The following is a 25,755-nucleotide window of genomic DNA, read 5'->3' as shown; positions in this document are numbered from 1 at the left end:
ATGAACCTCCTCCCACTGCTGTTTTAGGTGTTAGAATTCCTTTATTGTCATTTTGGTAAGGTTTTAGGAGGGTTGTACATGATGAAGCACATGCTTAAGCCACTGTCTGTAATCAGAAACTTCTCTTTATGAAACTTACTTTTGTGTCTAGGTGTCATAAAGATGTATTTTCCAAATGGATTGCCAGTTACCACTAAATGATATATTGACCATCTTCAGCCATTCCCCATTGATTTAAAATCTCTTTATCATATACTAAATTTTTAATATACATAGATCCATTTCTAAAATATCCATACCAAAATTGTGTATTTACCACAGCTGTGATGTATGTTTTGGTATCTGGTATAGAAAGTCTTAATGTTTTTCAAGTACTTCTTCGGAGACTATTAAGATGATTTTTACTCTTTACTAATTTGGTACATAATAAAATGGTATAGGTTCTTTTTAATTATCTTTTTTGATGACTAGAATAGATGGACTTCTTATAGTTCATCCATTTATCTGTGAAATATCTATTCTTGCCCTAGGTATTTGGTGCTTTTCTTAACAATTTGTGAGAATAGTTTTATATATGTGAGTAATTAACTCTTCTTTTAACTTGGTAACATAAGAGCATGCACAATTGCAGTCTTAAGTACATGTGAGTAGAAAAGCAAAGATTCTCAGTTAAGAGTTTGTTCTCTTCCCCATCGGGAGCCATGCTCTTGTGGCAGTAATTACTGCAGTGCATAGTCACATTTCCTGCTAAATGCTGAATGTGTTTTAATAGGAGGAGCACCATAACAAGCATGTGATAACATTGATTTGTTGGTCTGTTCCCCAAATTAGGAGAAATAAGACAGTTCTTAAATACTGATCCAACTGTAGGCGCTGCTTATTTTATTGATTAGGAGTTTGAGCTGCCATCGTGTCTGTGCTTAGGAAGCTACAAAAGCACCCATCATGTAGAATGGTCTTTTTTGTTGGCTGTTCATTTCAAAATACCTGAAGGGGTAAAGGGATTCCTCAAGGGGAAAGAATCTACTGAAGATGCCATTCTTGGAAAAGCTGTGATATGAATTAGTAATATTGTGGACCTCATGGTTTTGTTTTTGTTTGTTTGCTTACCATGAAAGGTTGATCCAGCACATCTGGGGCCAGGTATAGGCTCTCCGCAGGAACTGGGAGGTCCACCTCTTCCAGCCGTCAATCAGCAGACCTCAGCGACCATAGCAGAGAAAGCCAATGAGGCAACTCCTGTCATTCCTCAAATGGCAGATGCTGTCACTGTCGCTTTGGTGTCCCCGGCTGTCAGCCAGAGTATAGCACCGCCTGTTCCTTTGACAGCCCAGCTGGTGACAGATGCTGTGTTTGCAGTGGCCAGAAAAGATTTGCAGTAAGTCAGAGGTAGTCCTAGAGATGATAATGTGGGAATGTCATCCACCAGCTTCTTTACATGGTTTGTATTATCAAGTGCAGTAAGTAAACGGTGAATAACTCCTTACATTAAAATAACTTCTAGATGGGCATATTCTTGAAAAACCAAGTTACCAAAATGGGCTCAAAGATGTCAGCCTTTTCCATTCCTCTTTTAGAGTATTTACTTCACGTCATACTGCTCTCTGAAATTAATAATTTTCAGTACCCTGAAAATCCACAATGTTTATAACTGAAGAATGCATAGCTATTAAACTGGAGTTGCCTTGCTTATGGCTTTAACTGAATACACAGAGGGATTATTACTATGCAGGCAGTTCCTTAACATGTGTTCTTCTCATAATCCTTGTGTCTTCCTGCTGGGGATTTATACCCATTACACGATAGACCAAAATCTCTCTCTGCACTATGGGTGTTTTTCCCCCAGTTTTGAGGCATTTTCCTGTTTAATTAATGTCACATCCCTTGTCTTGTTTAAATTTTTATCTTCAGTCACTTTGTCTCTCTCTCTCTTTTTTACATATAACAATTTTATTGATCCATTAAAAAAAATAAAAGCCATAGTGTCACTACCACCCTCCCTTTGGGCTAAAGCCCTTAGTACAGATTATGATTCTTAAGTACTGGTTCTTATCAATGTCCAGCGTTAACTTTTATCAATGATTTCTCCTGGAAATGAGATTTAAAATCACATGCTTTTTCACTCACATTAGGATGACAATTCAGACTGTGCCCTATTTGTACCATATACATAAGAGTACTGCTGTGTGAGGACTAGGATGTCATTTGTTCTTCATAGTTCATTTACACAACTGTAAAATGGCAAAAATGGCAGTGGTGACCAGCCCCATAGAGATGATATGTGTCTAACCACCCCTACAGAGATGGAGTCCTGTGGTTGGGGAGCCAGACATAGCTATGGTTCGTGAAACCATGAAGCTCTAGAACCTAATGAACATTTAGATCTCAGAAGGCTTCAGACTGGCCCTGGCCCAGGCCCAGGCCCAGGCAAGAGGGTAAATGGGCCCCCAGCGCTCTCAGTAGACCGGCCGGCTCACCATGCAGGGGAAAGGTGCTTTTCTCTGGAATCTCGCATAAAGAGTCATGCTTTCATGACTGTGTTGTGGGGATCTGTAAGATTAAGTGCTGTGCACCTTTCACTCGCCATCTCAGCGGTGTTCCTTCCAGGATCCTAGCCACGTTAAACAGACAGGGCTGCTGTCACAACTGTGTGGGAAACAAACTGATACAAACATCTTAACTGCTGTTTTCTTCTTTCATGGTAACTTGAAGTCTGGAGAGCAATGCCCTTGTGGCTACTGGCTCATCATGAGAGAGGCGGCCATGCAGCAGGCACCCAGGCCTGGAGCTAAGAGCTAGCCCCTTAGCCTACACAATAAATGGGCTCATTTGAATGAGGGGAGCCATTATCCTGCCCTACCACATGTAGGAATGAGTATCATGGTGTTAAAATACAGAATCCCTGTGTCAGGCAAATACCTTTATCTGTAAGAATTCTTTTCCTTAATTAAACATAAACATTTTATTTACTTACTCTTTAGAACTAAGCAGTTCCATCTGTATTTTGACAACAGGCTTGTAGACATTTGCTGACATTTTTACTGTTCTTTCTTGAGAGTTACTGTGTCTAATGAGTTTTCTCTTCCAGATGTATGACTAAAAGTACTCAGGAATTCAAGCCACAGAGTGGAGCAGAGGTAAAAGAAGGTAATGTTTAATTATAATAAATTTGTTTCTGACCTGTTTGCCTAGGTTCCTCTGGGTTGCTAGAGGTCTGTTTGGTGTCCACTGTTTGGGAAGCCTTCAAATCATAACGAACCTGGGTGTTAGCTTTCCTTTCTTAGAATGTGGGGGTTAGATGAGCTCAGGGCCATTTCCAGTAAAGGTAGCAGTCCACGTGTTAGTTGCATCTTACTAGAATCCTTTGGAAATTTTTCTGTTACATTTCATAGCAGATTTATCTAGACAAGTGTCGTCTTTAATATGTTATGAGGTAGGAAGTTTAATGAGAAGCGTTGTACTCTGTTACTATTTTGTTAGAGGCATTTGCATAAAAGGTAAATTATGCAATTTATATATAGCATAAACTATAAATGGATCGGGCATTCACTAACCCTTGCTCCTCCATATGACTGTTGCAACCTTTCCAGTAATAGCTTAATGGGGAACAGAACTACTCAAACAGCAGGAGATACCTGCATTTAACCAAGGCCGAGTGCTCGCTAGGTGCTAGGCACTATTCTAGATAGTTCGGGGTACAGCTGTGAGCACAAGGGACAAAGCTCCCACTCATGCAGAGGGGGAAGGAAGTGTTGTTCTTGGGGAGGGATTGGAATTTCAGGGGAGCCCATAAAGTGATATTTGGGTAAAGGTCTGAAGCAGGGAGCTGCCTATGCAGCTAGCTTGGAAAACCCTTTTCAGGCAGAGGGAAGAACAAGTCCAGAGCCCTCAGGTGGGAGCCCTGATGTATTCTAAGCATAGCAAAGAGGCCAGGGTAGCTGGAATGAGCAGGAGGAGAAAGACGAAGATAAGGTCTGAGGATGCCATTGTCTGGACTCCAGCTGAGTGAGGTAGAAAGCCAATCTTAAGATTTGCAGTGTGACTATTAACATGTATTTCTTGGGAAACAGTGAAGGGTGCCACTTACGACAAGGCTGCTAATTTGACATGATCTTAGACCAAGACACTTAATCTCCTTGAGCTTTCATTTCCTTCTCTGTAAGGAGTTAATTCTTGCCTTACCCACTTTGTGGGACCACTGTAAAGATAAAAATGAAAACTATGAAAGCACTGTAAGAGTGGAAGTCTCCAGTGATATTTATCAATAATGATGGAATGTTTTAATCATACATTTCTTAAATTGTATGCCTTCTAAATTATTCTCATTTCCTTACTGATAATGTATTTTGTCCCTGTTCCTTTAACAGGGTGCGAGACACATAAGGTTGTTAACACAAGTTCTTTTCACACAACTCCAAACACGTCACTAGGAATGGTTCAGGCGACACCATCCAAAGTGCAGCCGTCACCCACCGTGCACACCAAAGAGGCGTTAGGTGAGCCTTTTCTTTGAATGTGTAGCACTGACACAGTTTAATGAAAGATCTTTTGCAACCATGTTTACAGTACTCTTTCTATTCTTTTAAGGTTTCATCATGAATGTGTTTCAGGCTCCTACACTTCCTGATATTTCTGATGACAAAGATGAATGGCCATCATTAGATCAAAACGAAGATGCATTTGAAGCCCAATTTCAAAGTAATAACAGTTTGTTTAAAAGCTACCAAGTGCATGGCATTGTAGGTGGTTGCCACAGGGAATATTAAGGATTACACAAGAAGTGGCCCCAGCCCTTGATTGGCTTGTCATGTAAGGGCAGGGTAGCATGACAAAAAATATGAGTGTTTGACAAGGTACTCAATATGTGTCATAGATACGTTTTGCTTCTTAAAAATTAGTGCTAAAGAAGAAAAAACCCTCATGTGTAGGAAGGGCCAGGAAGGTCTGAGTATATGAGGTCTGACTTGAGCCATGGCTGGGACAGTGTTGGAGGCGAGTGATTAGCCTACATTTGTCTATAGTTGGGATTTTTGCTGGAAGTCAGAGAGAGATCATGATAAAGATAAATAGGATCATTGGATTTGGGAAGACTTGAAATGTAAAGCTAAGAGATTAAGTTTTCCTTACAAAAATTGGAAAAGAAAGCCACAGCGAGGTTTATACAGTGAATCAGGTGATAATAGCAGTGTTTTAGCAGAATGATTTATAGAGTGCTTTATATGTAGCAGGAACAAAGGGCCTAGGGCTTGGATCCTAACCTCTGTGACCATGCTTAAGTCACTTCATCTCACTATAAAGTGACTATATATATTTTATATAAATATAAAGATATTTGAAAAACATATCTATCTGTAAGCTGTTATTCCATATTCTTGTTTATAGTTGAAGTTTACATAAAGGATTTTTTTCCCTAATAATCAAATGCTATTTTTTACTCTTGCAGAAAATGCAACGTCTTCTGGGGCTTGGGGAGTTAATAAGATTATCTCTTCTTTGTCATCTGCTTTTCCTGTGTTTGAAGATGGAAACAAAGAAAATTATGGGTAAAGAAGCATATAGTTAATATAGTATTGAGGAAGATACATGTTGGCACAGTGACATGGGATGCTACAGAGGTTCCTGTAGGATGCAAGGTGGTGGGAGAATGTGACCTGCTGATCAAATGGCCTGGGTCCCAGTGCCAGCTCGGCCCCTGATGGCCTTTTAGCCACATGACCAGATTGTTGCTAAGGTTCTCTGGATCTGCAGTGTTACGTGGGAGTTATAAGAAAACAGGCCTCCCATAGCAAAAGCATGTGTTGAAAAGGAAAGCAGCACGGTTATAAATTATTCAAGAACTGAGAATTCTTTAGATTTGAAATTGTATTGGGTGTGAATGAATTGACCTGTATAGTTACCCATGCATGCTGTTTATATTTGCAGGACTGATCAAGTGGAAAAAGGAGTGGCTTACGTTAGGTAATGCTGCAGAGAGAATATGTTTTAAGCTGAGGGGCACTACATTAGAGAGCCATATCTGGGGGTAGAGTATGGTAGCTGTTGAAATTTTCAGTGTGAATTGACAGTGTAATGGTGTAGAAGAAATTCATATGGAGGCAGGAAGAAGATGGTCTGCCCAGCTCTCAGAGACAAATTCCATAGCTAGACCAAAGATTGGAAAAAAGAAATATAGAATGTGTGACATCCATGACATTCTTTGACTATGGCCCTAACTCTTTTTGTTCCTCAAACTTACAACTCATGTACTGGAAATTTCTGTATTTCCCTCTCTCCCTTAGTAACATATAATAACGTAAAGAGTAGTATGTAATCTGTTTTTATATACATAGGCAAGTTAATTCAGTTTGCACTCAGTTTTCCTACAACTGTTGCAAAAGGGATATGTATATAAATATTAACTTGTTAAAAAGAATAAGTGGAGAATGTTTCTAACACCCTTACTTAAGTGTTGGTACTTATTCCTTAGCATATTTTGCTATTGGTAAATTTGCAAATCTTTCCTTAGGTTACCGCAGCCTAAACCTACAGGAGCAAGGACCTTTGGAGAACGCTCTGTAAGCAGATTTCCTTCAAGACCAAATGTAAGTAAATCTCTGCTTCATTCATGAAATGAGTCTTACATCCCTTTCTTCTTCATTTTGCCAAATGATTTTGTCAGTCGAATTAGATGATGTATATAAAACTGTGCTGAACAATGAATGCAGTGTGATAAGAAGAGTGTGTTTTTTTGGAACATTATTCTGCAGCTGTTCAAGTGTCTATTATGCACCACACTGTGATAGATTTGGAGACTAAAAAATGAATTTGATATGATCCCTGCCCTCAAGGAATCTTCCCTTTAGACTGGGGGATATACATTTTTCCTAGAACTAAGAAGCAAGTCCTACAGTGGAATATTAGAAACCTTGGCAAATTTGAATTAAACAGGAGTGGTCCATCATTAGCATACCTCAGGAGACGAGTGTCACCTATTTGCTAGCCCACAACATTCCTCTGTTATAGTAGCCATCGAGTCCAGCTCTGGGTGTTACTGCATTGTGTACTTTTCTCTCCATTTACCCCTGCCTGGCCCTCTGGCTGTGATGTGTCAGTACTAAAAAGCTGGGCTAATACCTGTTTCGTGTATTAATTACACAGTGGATTCTTTTGAATAAATTATCACCTAACTCTCTATTCCTTTTGATGAACTTTTTGTCCTTCTTAATAATTTCCCAAACAGTGGACTGGATGTCAAATATAGTGACATCATTCATAGGTGCCTTTTACTGAACTGTTCAACTAGCTGTGCTTTGACTGAAAAAATCATGATGAATTGTCAATGTATCCCGGCCCTAGGCATAGACCAATTGCCTTATCCTGTGTCCACCTGAAGGAACCACCAGCCAGTTTTCCTCCAGCATTGGTAGAAATATGGTAGATTTATGAAGACTTTGCAGTATATTTAAACACCATGGGTGGCATTTTATGCGCAGTTAAAATTTCCTAAGTGCTATTCTGACTCAGCAGTTCAAGTCTTTATGTACAAACTCTGAAACTTGACCTTTGTCATTCTTGGGAAACAGCTGATTGTCGGGGTGGGGCAGCAAAAATACAAGATGAGCCTGGAGCATCCTATAGAGCTAGAATATAAGGAAACGCTTTACTAAAAAAGATGGGACATAGTAAAAGAACCAGGTGTCAACCTGAATAAGCCAACGGCCAAACCTGGAACAGTTTGAATAAGAAAATAAGTGGAATAAGGCAATATTGTTTTATCACCCAAGAAATAAAATAAATATCCATGTTGATATGAACAAATGAGGGAGAAGGGACAAAACGTCTTTACAGATGAATTCCTACTAAGAAATGCAGAAGGAATGAGTGGCAATAGAAAATAGCCATGAGACTAGAAAAACTGAGAACGCCACAGTAATCATTGCTGCAGGCACGATCTACAGATGAATACTGAAATTGGTGAGTGAAACCTTAGGAAGAAAAATTATTCTTACAGCATCCAAGCAGATCACCCAAATTATTAATTACTGTTGTTTTAACACTTGTCCACAAATTCTTTGATATTCTTCCCTCAGGAGGTGTATCTTAATTCACCTCCCTTTGGGTATAAGCTAGACTTAGTGACTTGATTCTAACAAATCCTGTAGGAAGAGGGAAAAATAGTACCTTATGGTGGAAAAACTAGCAGATGTCGCCTTCAGGTCAACCTCACCAGTACTAATTTTGTGTTGATGTCATGTGTCCCCTAATAAGATATAGTAAGAAAGGACACTTTACCGATATTCTTCCCAAAAATCTATAACCCCAGTCTAAACATGAGAAAACATCAGGTAAACCCAAATTGGAGGGACATGCTGCACGGTTCCTGACCAGTAATCTACAGAGGCAGTGTGAGAAAAACCAGGAGAGACCAATCGACTGGCATAGATGATAAGAGACCAATGGGACATGTCAGCTAAGTGCAGTGTGGTCTCCTGGATTGGACCCTGGACCAGAAAAGGGACATTAATGGAAAAATGATGAAATCCAAATAACATACAATTATTAGTATTTAGTTTTTACAAATGTACCAGGGTTTCTCTAAGATGATAACATTAGAGGAAGTTGGATGAACGTGGGAACTCTGGACTATCTTTGTATCTCATCTGCAAATCTAGACTTTTCAAATTAAAAAAAGAAAAATTGAAAAATGAAAGTGTGACCCTTGTGTACAGTGTGGCTGCACTGGGACGTGTTAAAGATGAAGTGTCCCAGTTCTAGAAAAAGACAAAGCCACCATATTCTTTGGATTACATCTAGTTTGTGTTTAATTCCTCATTTTTTAAATCTCAGAAAGTATTAGTGAATTAAATTTCATGGACAAACAGGAAGAATGCTGCTTTTTTTCAATTCATCTTTTGTTGTAGGAAGTACCTCATTCTGAAGAATTTTCAGATGATTCAACCATATGGGGTGTCCGCTGCAACAAAACACTGGCACCCACTCCTAAAAGCCCAGGAGACTTTACATCTGCTGCACAGCTTGCATCTACACCTTTCCACAAACTCCCAGTGGACCCAGTGCATGCCCTAGAAGATAAAGGTGTGTGTTATACTGTTTTACTGCCTTGTCTTCTGCCAATTTCATTTATTTCAGTATTAATGGATTTCTTCTTGCAAATTCTAAATGGGAAGTTTGAAGATCATAAAGGGGAAACTTAAAATCTATTCATTGTATTATTACCAATGTATTTTTCTTTTGGCATACTGTCTTCATAAAGTTGTGCATTTTAAAAAATTTATTAACCTAGAATATCAGTAGAACAGGAGAAAAGCTGATAGAAGCATTTGAAAAGTCCAACCCATCTGTATAGGGTTGTATAGGTTTATTAATTTTTACAACAAACAAAATAGCCTCTATGGACAGATTAAATTATTTGGAAACTGATAATAATGAACATTTATATTTCATAATTTGATAAGAGTAATAAATAGCAAATTTTAGTCTTGGATATAGGTCTACAAATTTTTGAGAGATGTAGCCAAGCACTGTACTCAGAAAATCATATGTATATGACTTTAAGAAAGTCATCTGTGATCTGACTTTAAGAAAGTAATTACAAAACTCACAAATGTTCCTTATTTACTGCTATAACGTAACACTCCTATATCAAAAATCTTCATAAATCTAAACTGAACCTTAATATATAATGATGTCATTGAGCACAGATAATTCTTACCTATTAGGTACCAACCTACAAAATATATGCAGTGGGATTTGGGACCACTTTACCATTTTGATGACTAATTTACTAGCCAAACTCTATCACTGCTGATAGTTTTTTTTAAAAACTAGCAGTTGTTCACCAAACAACAGTGAAAGACCTGCCAAACAATTTCACTCCCCTAGTTGGAAGCATATTATAATGTGAAGTCTGAGCCTGTAGCCCTAAACGTTTTTAACTTTTTCTTAGACTATACCCAATATGGTATATTTCTTGTATATCTCTTTTCTGAATTTTAAAGGAGAGTTCAGTTGAAACTTGGACAAATGCCATCACAAGCTTGCAACTTTAATAAAAAAATGTTTTAAGCTTTTTCCATTTGGGAAAACTTTAATCAGTCAAGAGTCTTTCACAAAGTCAATATTAGAGTATTTGTCACTTAGGTTGTTTAAACAGAAGCTAATGTGCTAGTACCAAAGTAGCACCTGTTTGGTGAAGCAATATCTGATAAAATTTAATCCCATGTAATACTTGGCTATATAGAGGGATACTCTATATTTCTGCCTATCTAGTTATTATACATAGATGGGTGTTCTTTTCTTTCTTCTTTTTTAAGTTAAAGTGAGTGATGGTAGGTAGTGTTAGGTAACTTCCTGAGATAAACACTAAATCAGTTCATCCAACCAAGTGCTGACTGGATAAAGCAGATTAGACCGAAATACACCAATATCCCTGCCCTCCACAAGCATTGCAGCCTCTCACTCTCCACGTCCTTGTCAGCAGGCTCCTCGAAGGCAGGGTGTGCCCTACCGCCAGGGACCCCTGTGCTGTGGTCGTTGCCCTCAGTGGACCCGCCACTCCTTGGACCCTTTTCTCTTGGAGGATTATATTGATTAGATGGATAAAGTTGAATTGCTCACATATATTAGCAGTAAAAAATGTTTAGCAATTTTTTCTCCCCATTTAGAAAATATTATAGCACATTTCACCATGAAACACTATTGTGAATTTGTAATGAAAGTCAGTGTAAAAACGAATTCTGGACTTTATGCCATATAAAATAGTGTATGTATGTGTACACGTGCGGGCATAATAATGTCTGTCTCTGATTTTCCATGTGTTTCAGAAAATGTGGTAGTGAAACAGCACACCCATGTGACTGTGGATGCCAGAGGAAAAGACCTGGTGGGACCCCCAAAAGACAAACAGTCTAGGTATTGGGAGAGCACATTGTTCTGTCACTCTCAGTTTTCATTCTAGCTTTACTTACAGGATGTAATGGAATACCAAATCCCAACTCTTAAAGGCTAAATGTTTTTATTGACTCACAGCTCTAAGTCAGGAGGTACTCTCTGTAGATAAAAACATAGTGATTAACCTAAACATCCGGGCCTGAAACAGGCAGCTGGGTTGCCAAGAGAATCCCTGTGGGAACAGTTTTTGAGACTGACTTTCACCTGTTTTGGGAGCAGAACTGCCTATACTCTTAGCAGCCAAAGACCCTGACACATAAAGACTATTGTGGACCTGAGCAAACCCTGTTTCCTTATACCCATTTTCATTATTTATACCAATTATAATTAAGAAAATCAATAGCCTTTGAAGAGGAGGATGACAGGATGGTTAAACCTTTTATTGGTGTAAAATACAGATTTGGTATATATTCATGCTTTGTAGAAGTAAAACTCCATCATATTTGAATAGTCCGGTAAATATAATAGACACTAAAAGCAGCTATAATCTTTTGAGTGTTTCTTACATTCCAGTATAGCAGTTAAGCTTGTCATGTACTGTTCCCTTTTATTATCACTTACAAAAACTTCAGTTGTAGTAACTATTCTTTCCCACCATTGTAGCTGAGGGAAACTAGGACTAGAAGACTAAATAAAACTTAAAGTCATACAGCCTCTAAATTGCAGTACTGGAATTTGAACCCATATCTCTGATTTTAGAACCCTTGCTCTCATTGCTATGCTGTACTGCCTCTTGTCAAAAACCTCTTCTTAAAATAAGACACCAGTAAGTAAATGATTGGATAAAGCACATGAGCAGAATTTACAAAAGAAAAAATAAAAATGTGGAAAATAGTTAACTCACTAATTATAAAATTAATACAAATTAAATAGCTTTTTGCCTTTTGATTTTAAATTCTACCCAATGGGTACAGTCTGTTACTGCCCACTAGGTATCTTCCTATGTTTAACTAAATTTTTGACTCATGACTCCCATAAGCCACACTTGTCACAGGATTAGTCTAGAAATAAATAGGACAAAAATCACAGTTGCCAGCAGGGCAATACTGTCCAAGAAACTGTTGTCTTTGACCCTCATGAGACAATTAAGTTGCAAGGAAGCGAGACTCACTTAGGACCCAAGTCCTAAGGCTTCCCTAGCTTAGAAGCCTTTTTTCCACAGAAGTCAGTGGCTCTTGCAGTGCTCTCTAGATTGAGCACCCAGGCCCCATGAGGGACAGATCATTGTGAGAGTCATCATACCTCAAGTGTGAAGCTGTTAGTTCCCCAGGGTTGACTCTCCCAGTCTCAATGCAGTGACCAAGGGGGTTCTTTTTGCCATGAGCAGTGGTGATAGTGACACTCTCACCTTTGCAGTGTTTATGGGAGAACGACTAGAAAGTTAGCCGAAATTCAAATTCTCATGGAGAAAAGAAAGGTTTTTTAAAATCATTTATGCATCCACAGTAATTTGGGCTCTCATGTGGTAGCAATGTACACACATCTGGAAACAACTTTTTTGTGTATGGGCACCGCTAATTCCTGTTTGGTTGTAATATAAAATAGGAAATATCTTCAGTGTGTAACCAGGGAATTGTTATATTCCAGCATACATCCCCTGGGTTAAATGGTGTAGTCATTAGAGTCCATGGTAAGACTGGAGAAACCCAGCAGATACCACCTCGACCAGTGATCATCACTAGCAGTAACTTGTGGTATCATGTGATGAGAAGGGCCCTTCACCTCTGTGATACTCTTCCCCAAAACCAACACTGACAGTCTAGTCATGAGGAAAATACCAGAAACCAAATTGAGGGACATTCTGCAAAATACCTGGCCAGTACACCTCAAAATTGACAAGGTCTTGGGAAACTAGGAAAGACTAAGAAATTCACAGATGAGAAAAGTAAGGAGACATGGCGACTAAATGCAACATGGTGTCCACAGTTGGATCCTGTAGCAGATAAAGGACGTTGTGGAAAACTGGTGAGATCCAGATGAGGGCTGGAGATTCGTTACTATAACAAATTGGCTTATTGGTTTTAACAAAGGAGCAGCTGTGTGCCATGATAACAGAAGAAATTGGGTGAGGAGTATATGAGAATTCTCTATATTATCTTACAACATTTCTTTAAATCTAAAATTATTCCAAAATTATTTTATTTTTTTTTAAATTTACAGTATGAAAAATGCCTATGTCAAGAAGTAAAAATGCAATATGAAGTTACATGTATAACTTCATTTGTATAATAAAATATATGCTTATACATGTGTTTGTGTATATGTGGATTTATAGGTGGGAGAGAATGTATGTGTAGTGATATACCACATATATAGTCAAATCTTAGTGTTTGCATTAGGGTTTTTTTTTCTGTAAAGTCATTGCCAACACTGAGTTAGCAAACACTGGACCATAGCTCCGAGGGGAAGTACACAGAAGGCATTTTTGGAACCAGGTTAAATATTCAGTCTTAGTTATAGTAGTGATACTTAGATGACGCTTGTGGAAATAAACCCATTCCTCCCAACATTTCCTACTAAACAGTATCCAGCGTATTACCTCATCTATTTATCTGGCATTTTACCCTGTCTTTGATATTATTTCTATCCATATTGTACTAGTATATATTTGTCTGAAGAAAATGCTTTAATCAACTCTTTGTGAAGCAACTTTGCAATGTCATTCTTAGAATGAAAAGGAAACTATTTTGTGGGACTTTTATATGATCAAATCCAATAGGCTCGTAATCACATGGTATTTTGTTTCCTCTTCCCTATTCCTTTAATACATCCAGTTCAATTCAAGAGAAAAGCCCAGAACCAGCCTTCCCCACAAATCTGTCTTCGGCGTCCTTGCTCCACCTGAGCCAGCCTGCTGCAGTTGGTATGCTGACCAGAGAGGCAGAGTGGGGCCTTGCAGCTTGTAAACTCACAGACACTGACTTTGCCATTGCAGAGGATTCATCAAAGGCCAACGTGGGGCTCCAAGCAGAACAGATGCAAACTAGTTCCCTTGGGAATGTTGATGCTCCAAGTATGAACAAATGCCCAGAATTAATTGTGCCCCTGAATAAGGATAATAGCCTGGTAAAAGCTGTTCCATGAAAGAAGCTCAAAGAGTAGGAACTTGAATGTTGTGGTAGAACACAAGTTCAGACAAAATGTGCATACTGTCTCACAATGCAGTACAACAGTAGCATGCTTGAAAAGCAACTTAATCCACTTTAGATTTAGAGTGGTGTCAAGATACCACTTGATTTTATTCTAGAAGGATAACTACTGTTGGGAGAGGAAGTTGGAGCTGGAGGGCCTACTATATGCCAGAAATTTAATCTAATATTGTTATTCCTATTTGATAGCAAAGGAAACAAGCTCGGCTTTAAAGGACTTCAGCCCCCAGTCCTGGGTTACAGAGAAATAGTCTTGCACAGTGGTCAAGAGCACAGGCTCTGAGGTACACTGGCTAGGTTCTAGCCCCCTCTTAGGCAGTCATGTTATCTTGGCCAAGATCATTTCAATTCTCCGTGGCCCTCTTTCCTTTTCTGTGAAGTGGAGGTGATGGTCATACCTACTTTAGACTCTTATTGTAAGGACCAAGTGCATTACTCAACATCAAGTGCCCAGAACCATGTTGTACGTGTGCTTAGCACTAAGTAAATGGTAATCGTGCTTTATTAGTCTTTGATAACTGCTGCTAATAGAATTTCTTATAGCATTCTAAGTTGGACAAACTTTTTCTTCCCTTTAGAAATGATTTCTCTTTTATGGACCCACAATGCATCTTATATGTGCAGATTGTATAAGTGTTAAGAGGCAATGTATTTTGTAGCTTTAAGTGGGAAAGCAATGAATGTTAGAAGTAACTAATATCCTAGTCTGTCCCCAGGAATTGTGTTAAAGGCAGAATCTGGCAGTTACAGGTGAGGGATGCAGATCCCTTGGTGCTGGTGTTGATTTCCTTTGTCACAACTGAATATTGATGTAAATATGTAGATCTAAAATGACAAGGAATTGTGTAGAATTACCTATTTTGACTTGAAAGTGGTTCTTTATTATTTGAATCAATGCTCTTTAAAGATAAGGCTTTTGAAATTTAATAAATGTCTCCACTTGCTTTATATGTAATTTCTTTAGTAAAATTCTTGAATTGATTTTTTTTTTTTTTCCCATTCTTTAAGACTTCACTATTGAGAATCCATGGGATGATAAGTTGATTCTCAAACTTCTGTCTGGGATTTCTCAACCAGTGAGTTCCTATCCAAATACTTTCGCATGGCAATGTAAGCTTCCAGCCATCAAGCCCAAGATTGAATTTCAATTGGGTAAGAACTATATGGGTAGTAAACCTTTAAACTCTTTGCTGCTCTATGGGAAGCTGATGGTAACTCATGTGTGTGATTCTCCTCCTGGCACCACCCCTACCCTCTGAACCCCACCTCCAATAAAGAGTTTTACCTATAGTACTAAGCTGAGAAGATCTTATTAAGCCATGACTGTAGGATTGGACTGCTGGTGGGACTATAACTTAAAGCAATTTGGCAATATCTATCAAAATTTTAAATGCATATACTTTTAGACCCATACATCTACTTTTAAGACTTGCCTGTAGATATACTTGCACACATTCTAAATGATGTGTGCATGTAAAAGCAGTTGGAAATAACATAGGTGTCTAGGGACTGCTTAAACTGTGTGACACCTCTACAATAAAGTACAGCTTGCTCTGTGGTGACAGGGAGTAATCTCTCAAACAGCTGTTCTGTGAAAGGGCAGGCTAGCATTATAGGCTGCTTTTTATTTCTTAAAAAGGGGGAAGGTAATAGATCTTCATATTTGATAGTGTTTCCAGAGAACTCTTGAAAGGGTACTCAACACTAATAAAAATGATTAAAATGTGGAAATAGGAAACAGTGGATATAGGTAACTGGGTGGGAGATTTCTCATGATATGCTTTCTGCACACACACACACACACACACACAGATTCCCCTCCTATGAACATTTTGCATTAGTTTGGTACATTTGTTAAATTTGATGAGCCAGTGTTGATACATTATTAACTGAAGTCCTTAGTTGACCTTGGGGTTCATTCTTTGTGTTGTACATGTATAATGACATGTATCCATCATTACAGTGTCACACAGAATAGTGTCATTGCCCTAAAACCCCCTGTGCTTCACTGCTTCATCTCTTCTTCCCTCCGCTTAAAACCCTGGCAACCATTAATCTTTTTACTACTGTCTCCATAGTTTTGCTTTTTCCAAAACATCATATAGTTGTAATCACACAGTATGTAGACTTTCAAATTGGCTTCTTTTGCTTAGCAATATGCATTTAATGTTCCTCCATGTCCTTTCATGACTTGATGACCTTTTTCGTGCTGAGTAATATCCCATTGTATGAATGTGCTGTAGTTTATTCACTTTTTGAAGGACATTTTGGTTGTTTCCAAGCTTTGGCAGTTAAACATAAAACTGCTGTAAACATTCCTGTGCACTCTTTGTGTGGACACAAGTTTTCAGTTAATTTGGGTAAATAACATGGAGTGTGATTGCTGGATCATATGGTAAGAACATGTTTACCTTTGTAAGAAACTGCCGAGCTTTTTTCCAAAGGGTTTTTATACCATTTTACAATACCTACCAGCAATGATAATTTTTCTTCTCTGAAGTCTGCTTTATATGAAATTAATATAGCTACTCTAGATTTCTAATTAATGTTAGCATGACATATCTTTCTTCATCCCTTTATTTTTAATCTATCTATGTCTTTATACTTAAGGTGTGTTTCTTGTAGAAAACATATAGTTTGGTCTTGTGTTTTTACCTGCTATGGCAACCTGTTTTCATTGGTATATTTAGTCTATTGATAATTAAAGTGATTTTTGATATACTTGTATTAATATCTACTATATTTGTTATTTTCTATTCATTGCCCTTGTTCTTTTTTCCTTTTTTGTCCTCCACTCTCTGCTTTCTGTGCTTTTAATTAAGTATTTATATTATTCCATTTTCTTTCTTCTCTTAGCAAATCAATTGTTAACTTTCTTTTTTACTCTAATGCCCGAGAGTTTGAAATATTTAAAACTAATCCAGATCTACCTTCAAATAACTCTACTCCACAGGTAGCACAAGTACCTTATAACAGAGTATTGCCATTTCCTCCCTCCTGTCCCTTCTAAAGGTACTTACTGTCACATTTCACTTGCACATAAGCTGTGCTTACTGAATTCATTGTTGCTGTTACTATTTTGAACAGTTGTCTGTTAAATATATTAAGAATAAGAAAAATAAAAGATTTTATTTTATTTTCATTTATTCCTTTTCCTTCTCTCTTCTAATCTGAATTTCTCACCTTATCTGAGTCCTCCTGTCTAAAGAACTTCCTTTAACATTTTCTTGCAAAGCAGGTTTACTGGTGACAGATTCCCTTTTTCTTTATGTAAAAAACAATTATTTCTTCACTTTTGAAAGGATAATTTCTTTGGATACAGAATTCTTGGTTGGTGTTTCTTTTCTCTTTCAACACTTCACTCTCTCTTCTTGCTTGTATGGTTTCTGAAGAGAAGTTCTATGTAATTCTTTTTTTAGAGGGCATCTCTCATATTTATTGATCAAATGGTTGTTAACAACAATAAAATTCTGTATAGGGGACTCAATGCACAATCATTAATCGACCCCAAGCCTAATTCTCATCAGTCTCCAATCTTCTGAAGCATAACGAACAAGTTCTTACATGGTGAACAAGTTCTTACATAGTGAATAAGTTCTTACATGGTGAACAGTGCAAGGGCAGTCATGTCATCACAGAAACTTTCGGTTTTGATCACGCATCATGAACTATAAACAATCAAGTCAGATATGATTATTCATTTGATTTTTATACTTGATTTATATGTGAATCCCAGATTTCTCCCTTATTATTATTATTATTGTTATTATTATTATTATTTTAATAAAATGCTGAAGTGGTAGGTAGATGCAAGATAAAGGTAGAAAACATAATTTAGTGCTGTAAGAGGGCAAATGTAGATGATCAGGTCTGTGCCTATAGACTAAGTATTAATCCAAGCTAGATAAGGGCAACAAAACATCCACGGATGCAGCAGAAGATTTCTCTCAAAACGGGGGGTGAGGTTCTAAGCCTTACCTCTGTTGATCCCCAATTTCTCACCTGATGGCCCCACTGCGACTGTGCCTGTCTTAGGTTGTTCCTCCCTTGAGGAATCTTACCCGTCTCTGGCTAACCAGTCATCTTCCAGGGCCATACAGGGAAATGTAAAGTTGGTAAGTGAGAGAGAAGCAATATTGTTTGAAAAGGTTAGCTTTTTACTTCTTTGCAGATTTATGCCCTCTGGCTTCTATGCTGAGCATTTGTCTTGAGGTATCTTTACCACTTGGAAGAATTATGATACTCGGTAATTTTCGATATGAGGCATGAATTCTACTAAAGGGTTGTAGTTAGGAAGGAAGAAGAAAAGCTATAGAAGTAGCAGACGGAAGAAAACATGGGAAGATTAATTATTTCTTTGACATATCTTCTTGTAGAGTAACATAAGCATGTATAGGTTTTAAACTACTAATTGAATTGCACACATACATTAACATAATACGAATACAGCTACATAACAAAAGCAGACCTACAATTACCAGCCATATCCAGTGAAACCAAGAAAACCAGTTAGGTATCCTAGGCATTTGTGAAAACTTATCAATGATATGATGGATATTGTCTAACTGAATTTGAATAGTTTGAGAAAAATCAGACAAATTAAAACAGCACATTCCTGGGAACTGTTAACATCCCATATGTTCTTTTAGCAGTAGATAGTCTATAGTTGCACGATTTTGGAGCACTGCAACTTGCACTTCTCCTAATTCTTGGCTGAGTTCCGACAGTATAGATCCAGTCAAATTTGTTGTTTTACTGTATGCACAGGCCAGCTTGGATATCTCCTTCTTCATTCCAATGGCAAGTCCAGGAACCGGTGGGATGACTGCAGCTACAACTGCAACAGCGCCAGGATCTTTGCTGAAGTTTTTTGATGTTCATCTTCTGGAATGACTCTTCCAGAGGATGTTGATGTTGGAAGTTCTTCATATCATATCTTAATTCGTTTTCTGTGTAGCCAAATTAGGCTTTGATCCTCTGTATAAACACAAACAAACCCTCTGCCTACACTTTGATAATGACCTTTATACAATTGTGAAGAACCTATTGGAGATCACCACACAGGAACTGCCTTTTTTTTTCTTTAAGAGAAAGGAATATCAGAAAAATGTACTTCCATAGCTGATCATCTGACACCCTTTAAAAGATCAAAATTAAGGATATGTAAAGCATGCATTAATTGTTGATTTGCAGATGGTTTTATCCTATCAGGGAGTAATCCCCCTTTTCTTTCTCTCTTTTTTTTTTTTGTTATCATTAATCTACAATTACATGAAGAATATTATGTTTACTAGGCTCCCCCCTATACCAAGTCCCCCCACAAACCCCATTACAGTCACTGTCCATCAGCATAGCAAAATGTTGTAGAATCACTACTTGTCTTCTCTGTGTTGCACAGCCCTCCCCTTTCTCCCACCCCCCACATTATGCATGCTAATCGTAATACCCCCTTTCTTCTTCCCCCCCTTATCCCTCCCTACCCACCCATCCTCTCCACTCCCTTTCCCTTTGGTACCTGTTAGTCCATTCTTGGATTGTGTGATTCTGCTGCTGTTTTGTTCCTTCAGTTTTTCTTTTGTTCTTATACTCCACAGATGAGAGAAATCATTTGGTATTTTTCTCCGCTTGGCTTATTTCACTGAGCCTAATACCCCCTAGCTCCATCCATGTTGTTGCAAATTGTAGGATTTGTTTTCTTCTTATGGCTGAATAATATTCCATTGTGTATATATACCACGTCTTCTTTATCCATTCATCTACTGATGGACACTTAGGTCACTTCCAATTCTTGGCTACTGTAAATAGTGCTGCAATAAACATAGGGTTTCATCTGTCTTTTTCAAATGGAGTGCTGCATTTTTAGGGTAAATTCCTAGGCCTGGAATTCCTGGGTCAAATGGTAAGTCTATTTTGAGCATTTTGAGGAACCTCCATACTGCTTTCCACAATGGTTGAACTAATTTACATTCCCACCAGCAGTGTAGGAGGGTTCCCCTTTCTCCACAACCTTGCCAACATTTGTTGTTGTTTGTCTTTTGAATGGTAGCCATCCTTACTGGTGTGAGGTGATATCTCATTGTGGTTTTAATTTGCATTTCTCTGATAATTAGCGATGTGGAGCATCTTTTCATGTGTCTGTTGGCCATCTGTATTTCTTTTTTGGAGAACTGTCTGTTCAGTTCCTCTGCCCATTTTTTAATTGGATTATTTGTTTTTTGTTTGTTGAGGTGGGTGAGCTCTTTATATATTTTGGATGTGAAGCCTTTATCGGATCTGTCACTTACAAATATATTCTCCCATACTGTAGGATACCTTTTTGTTCTATTGATGGTGTCTTTTGCTGTACAGAAGCTTCTCAGCTTAATATAGTCCCACTTGTTCATTTTTGCTTTTGTTTTCCTTGCCCAGGGCGATATGTTCAAGAAGAGGTCACTCACGTTTATGTCTAAGAGATTTTTGTGAATGTTTTTTTCTAAGAGTTTTATGGTTTCGTGACTTACATTCAGGTCTTTGATCCATTTCGAATTTACTTTTGTGTATAGGGTTAGACAATGATCAAGTTTCATTCTCTTATATGTAGCTGTCCAGTTTTGCCAGCACCATCTGTTGAAGAGACTGTCATATCCCCATTGTATGTCCATGGCTCCTTTATCAAATATTAATTGACCATATATGTCTGGGTTGATGTCTGGAGTCTAATCTGTTCCACTCGTCTGTGGCTCTCTTCTTGTGCCAGTACCAAATTGTCTTGATTACTATGGCTTTGTAGTAGAGCTTGAAGTTGGGGAGCTTCAAGCTAGGTTTTGTAGAAGAGCTTGAAGCTGGGTTTTTCGGTCTGTTAGCATATAGGTTTTCATAGTAGTCTTTAATAATTCTTTGTATTTCCGTGGAGTCTGTTGTGATTTTTCCATTCTCATTTCTGATTCTGTTGATGTGTGTTGATTCTCTTTTTCTCTTAATAAGTTTGGCTAGAGGCTTATCTATTTTGTTTATTTTCCCAAAGAACCAGCTCTTGGTTTCATTAATTTTTTTCTATTGTTTTATTCTTCTCAATTTTGTTTATTTCTTCTCTGATCTTTATTATGTCCCTCCTTCTGCTGACTTTAGGCCTCATTTGTTCTTCTTTTTCCAGTTTTGATAAATTGTGATGTTAGACTATTCATTTGGGATTGTTCTTCCTTCTTTAAGTGTGCCTGGATCTCTATATACTTTCCTCTTAAGACTGCTTTCACTGCGTCCCACAGAAGTTGGGGCTTTGTGTTGTTGTTGTCATTTGTTTTCATATATTCCTTGATCTCTATTTTAATTTGTTCGTTGACCCATTGATTATTTAGGAGCATGTTGTTAAGCCTCCATGTGTTTGTGAGCCTTTTTGTCTTCTTTGTAGAATTTATTTCTAGTTTTATACCTTTGTGGTCTGAAAAGTTGGTTGGTAGAATTTCAATCTTTGGAATTTACTGAGGCTCTTTTTGTGGCCTAGTATGTGGTGTATTCTGGAGAATGTTCCATGTGCACTTGAGAAGAATGTATATCCTGTTGCTTTTGGATGTAGAGTTCTATAGATGTCTATTAGGTCCATCTGTTCTAGTGTGTTGTTCAGTGCCTCCATGTCCTTACTTATTTTCTGCCCAGTGGATCTATCCTTTGGAGTGAGTGGCATGTTGAAGTCTCCTAAAATGAATGCATTGCATTCTATTTCCCCCTTTAGTTCTGTTAGTATTTGTTTCACATATGCTAGTGCTCCTGTGTTGGGTGCCTACATATTTAGAATGGTTATATCCTCTTGTTGGACTGAGCCCTTTATCATTATGTAATGTCCTTCTTTATCTCTTGTTACTTTCTTTGTTTTGAAGTCTATTTTGTCTGATACTAGTACTGCAATCCCTGCTTTCTTCTCTCTTTTTTTTCCTGAAATATGTTTTTCCATCCCTTGACTTTTAGTCTGTGCATGTTTTTGGGTTTGAGGTGAGTTTCTTGTAAGCAGCATATAGATGGGTCTTGCTTTTTTATCCATTCTATTACTCTGTGTCTTTTGATTGGTGCATTCAGTCCATTTACATTTAAGGTGACTATTGAAAGATATGTACTTATTGCCATTGCAGGCTTTAGATTTGTGATTACCAAAGGTTCAAGGTTAGCTTCTTTAGTGTCTTACTGCCTAACTTAGCTCGCTTATTGAGCCGTTATATACACTGTCTGGAGATTCTTTCTTCTCTCCCTTCTTATTCCTCCTCCTCCATTCTTTATATGTTCGTTGTTTTATTCTGTGCTGTCATGTTTCCTTTAACTGCTTTTAGTGGGTAGTTGATTTTATTTTTTGCCTTTAGTTAGTATTTGGTTGGTCTGCTTTCTTTGCTGTGATTTTATTTTCTCTGGTGACATCTGTTTATTAGGAGTGTTCCCATCTAGAACAGTCCCTCTAAAATACCCTGTAGAGGTGGTTTGTAGTAGGCAAATTCCCTCAACTTTTGCTTGTCTGGGAATTGTTTAATCCCTCCTTCATATTTAAATGATAATCGTGCTGGATACAGTATCCTTGGTTCAAGGCCCTTCTGTTTCATTGCATTAAATATATCATGCCATTCTCTTCTGGCCTGTAAGGTTTCTGTTGAGAAGTCTGATGATAGCCTGATGGGTTTTCCTTTATAGGTGACCTTTTTCTCTCTAGCTGCCTTTAAAACTCTTTCCTTGTCCTTGATCTTTGCCATTTTAATTATTATGTGTCTTGGTGTTGTCCTCCTTGGGTCCTTTCTGTTGGGGGTTCTGTGTATTTCCGTGGTCTGTTTGATTATTTCCTCCCCCAGTTTGGGGAAGTTTTCAGCAATTATTTCTTCTAAGATACTTTCCATCCCTTTTCCTCTCTCTTCTTCTTCTGGTACCCCTATAATACAGATTTTGTTCCTTTTGGATTGGTCACATAGTTCTCTTAATATTGTTTCATTCCTGGAGATCCTTTTATCTCTCTCTGTGTCAGCTTCTATGTGTTCCTGTTCTCTGGTTTCTATTCCATCAATGGCCTCTTGCATCTTATCCATTCTGCTTATAAACCCTTCCAGAGTTTGTTGCAGTTATGTAATCTCCTTCCGGACATCTGTAATCTCCCTCCAGACTTCATCCCTTAGCTCTTGTATATTTCTCTGCATCTCCATCAGCATGTTTATGATTTTTATTTTGAATTCTTTTTCAGGAAGACTGGTTAGGTCTGTCTCCTTCTCAGGTGTTTTCTCTGTTATCTTGGTCTGCCTGAAATTTTGCCTTTTCATGGCAATAGAGATAGTTTGCAGAGCTGGCACGAGTGATGGCTGGAAGAACTTCCCTTCTTGTTGGTTTGTGGCCCTCCTCTCCTGGGAGAACAGCGACCTCTAGTGGCTTGTGCTGGGCAGCTGCGTGCAGACAGGGCTTCTGCTTCCTGCCCGGCCGCTATGGAGTTTATCTCCGCTGTTGCTGTGGGCGTGGCCTGACTCGGGCTACTGCTCAAAAATGGTGGAGTCGTGTTGGAGGGGGAGCGGCTGGGAGGCTATTTATCTCCATGAGGGGCCTCCCTGCTCCCTGCTTCCTAGGAGGTTAGAGTGCCCAGAGTTCCCCAGATTCCCTGCTGCTGGACTAAGTGTCCCAGGACACTTCCGTCCGGTGGTGGGATTCCTGTCCCTTTAAGACTTCCAGAAAGCACTCACTTTTCTTTGTCCCCAGGGTGCCGGCTGCAGGGACCCGCTCACAGGTCTTACTCTCCTGTTTCCCTAGTATCCAGGACCCCACGCATGCACTGTGTCTGCGCTCTGGTGCGGATGGCTAGGGCTGGGTGTTTAGCAGTTCTGGGCTCCCTCTCCCTCCCCGCTGTGACTCCTCTCCTCCCGCCCGGAGCTGGGGTGAGGGGTGCTCGGGTCCCACCGGGCCAGGGCTTGTATCTTACCCCCTTCACAAGGCACTGGGTTCTCACAGGTGTGGATGTGGTCTGGATGTTGTCCTGTGTCTTCTGGTCTCTCTTTTAGGAAGAGTTGTCTTCATTGTATTTTCAAAAATATATGTGGTTTTGGGAGGAGATTTCCACTACTCTACTCACGCCGCCATCTTGGCTCTGCCCCCTCTATGTAATTCTTATCCTTGCTCCTCCATAGGTAGAGAGGTTTTATTCCTCTGGCTTCTGCCAGTATTTCTCCTTGTCTGATGTTCTGGAATTTGAGTATGACATGCCCAGGTGTAGATTTTGTTGTACTTTTTCTGATTGGTGTTCCCCAGGATTCCTGCATCTGTGATTAGTCTCGTTTAATTCTAGGCATTTCTCAACCATTATTACTTCAGCTCTTTCTTCTGTTCTTTCTCATTTCCTTTTCCTTTTAGTATTCCCATTACACAAATGCTTCACCTTTTGTACTTGTCCCAAAGTTCTTGAACATTCTGTCTTCTTGTTTCATTGTTTTTTTCAGTTTTGGAAGTTTATATTAGCATATCTTCAGTCTCTGGTTCTTTTTCTGACCTTGTTCAGCCTATTGATGAGCCCATCATTCTTCATTTCTGTTAACAATGCTTTTTTTTTCATTTCTAGTATTTCCTTTTGATTCTCAGAGAGTCTATTTGCCTGTGTACATTGTCCATCTGTTCCTGCACATTGTCTACTTTTTTCATTACAGCCCTTAGCATATTAAACATTAAAAAAAATTTTTGGCCTTTTAATTCCAAAATCTTTGCTGTATCTGTCTGGTTCCAATGCTCACCCTATCTCGTCAAGCTGTGTTTGTCTTTAGTCGGCCTTGCAGTTTTTGTTAGAAGCCAGACCTGATCTATTGGGGAATAGGAATTAAGAGAAATAGCTCCTTAGCATAAGGTTTATGCTTGTCAGGCTTGGGATTAAGCTATGTTTAGTGTTTGTTACCACTGTAGATATCAGAGACTAAAATTTCTATTTGTGTCCTTATTTCTGTCTCCCCTGTTGTCTCTGGGCTTCCTTAGAGACTTGTTCTTAAATAAGGTCTGAGACATCAGTTCTTGCTGTTCTCGTCCCCTTGTGCTGGTTCCAGTGGCGGTTTCTGCTCCTGGGCCTCTGCTCTGGAAGCTGTTATTCCCTGTATCCACCCGTTTTTCTCAGTTTTGGGGGCAGTGGTTTGTCTTGTGACCTCAGTTCTCTGCTGGATTGAAGAAGAGTTGTTGATTTTTTAATTTTGGTTTGCTCAGCTTTTTCTTATTGTGAGGACAGGGAAAGTGACTTCCAAGCTCAGATGCCACACCAGAAACCACAAGTCTACTTGTATGGTTGATTTCGAACATGTAGAGTTTTAAAAATTAATTTTTACATCTATTACAACTTCATCTCCATGGCCTTTCTCCTCAAATCAATATCCCCAATGTTATTGAAAAATATCAAGAAAGTTCGGTTTGAGGGACATTCTACAACTTACTTGACCAGTATGCCTTAGGACTGTCATGGTCATCAAAGACAAAAAGTTAGAAACTGTCACAGCCCAGCAGAAGCTAAAGATACTTGATTAACGTGGCCTGAAACATTAGCAGAAAACTAGTGAAACCTGGACCAAGTGTGGAGTTTAGTTAATAGTAACAAGCCAGTGTTGGCTCTTTGTGACCAGTGTACCGTGGTTATATCCAAGTTAATTGGGAAAACTGGGTGCAGAGCATAAAGAAAATCTAACTTTTCTATAAATTG

General features: G+C 38.6%; 1 protein-coding gene across 4 annotated transcripts in view; it reads left to right on the top strand.

Moving 5' to 3' along the window:
- The window catches only part of BUB1 (BUB1 mitotic checkpoint serine/threonine kinase), a 43,923-nt gene that overhangs the window by 13,699 nt on the left and 4,469 nt on the right, over positions 1-25,755 (top strand). For 2 of the 4 annotated variants that reach the window (XR_005032420.2, XM_036924129.2), the window contains exons 10-20: positions 1,119-1,378; positions 3,089-3,147; positions 4,368-4,496; positions 4,588-4,698; positions 5,444-5,543; positions 5,923-5,958; positions 6,506-6,581; positions 8,901-9,075; positions 10,824-10,911; positions 13,725-13,963; positions 15,108-15,251. Coding sequence is in view for 3 of the 4 variants with exons in the window: in XM_036924129.2 (XP_036780024.2) it covers positions 1,119-1,378; positions 3,089-3,147; positions 4,368-4,496; positions 4,588-4,698; positions 5,444-5,543; positions 5,923-5,958; positions 6,506-6,581; positions 8,901-9,075; positions 10,824-10,911; positions 13,725-13,963; positions 15,108-15,251 (1,417 nt within the window). In the remaining variant the exon portion in view is untranslated. The remainder of the gene's footprint in view (positions 1-1,118; positions 1,379-3,088; positions 3,148-4,367; positions 4,497-4,587; positions 4,699-5,443; positions 5,544-5,922; positions 5,959-6,505; positions 6,582-8,900; positions 9,076-10,823; positions 10,912-13,724; positions 13,964-15,107; positions 15,252-25,755) is intronic. The other 2 variants (XM_057496990.1, XM_036924130.2) reach the window with 2 other exon arrangements.

This window comes from Manis pentadactyla, chromosome 2, assembly GCF_030020395.1.
Source record: "Manis pentadactyla isolate mManPen7 chromosome 2, mManPen7.hap1, whole genome shotgun sequence".
NCBI classification, from domain to species: domain Eukaryota; kingdom Metazoa; phylum Chordata; class Mammalia; order Pholidota; family Manidae; genus Manis; species Manis pentadactyla.
The sequence above is the reverse complement of the archived record's forward strand: the minus strand, read 5'-3'. Positions and strand labels throughout refer to the sequence as shown.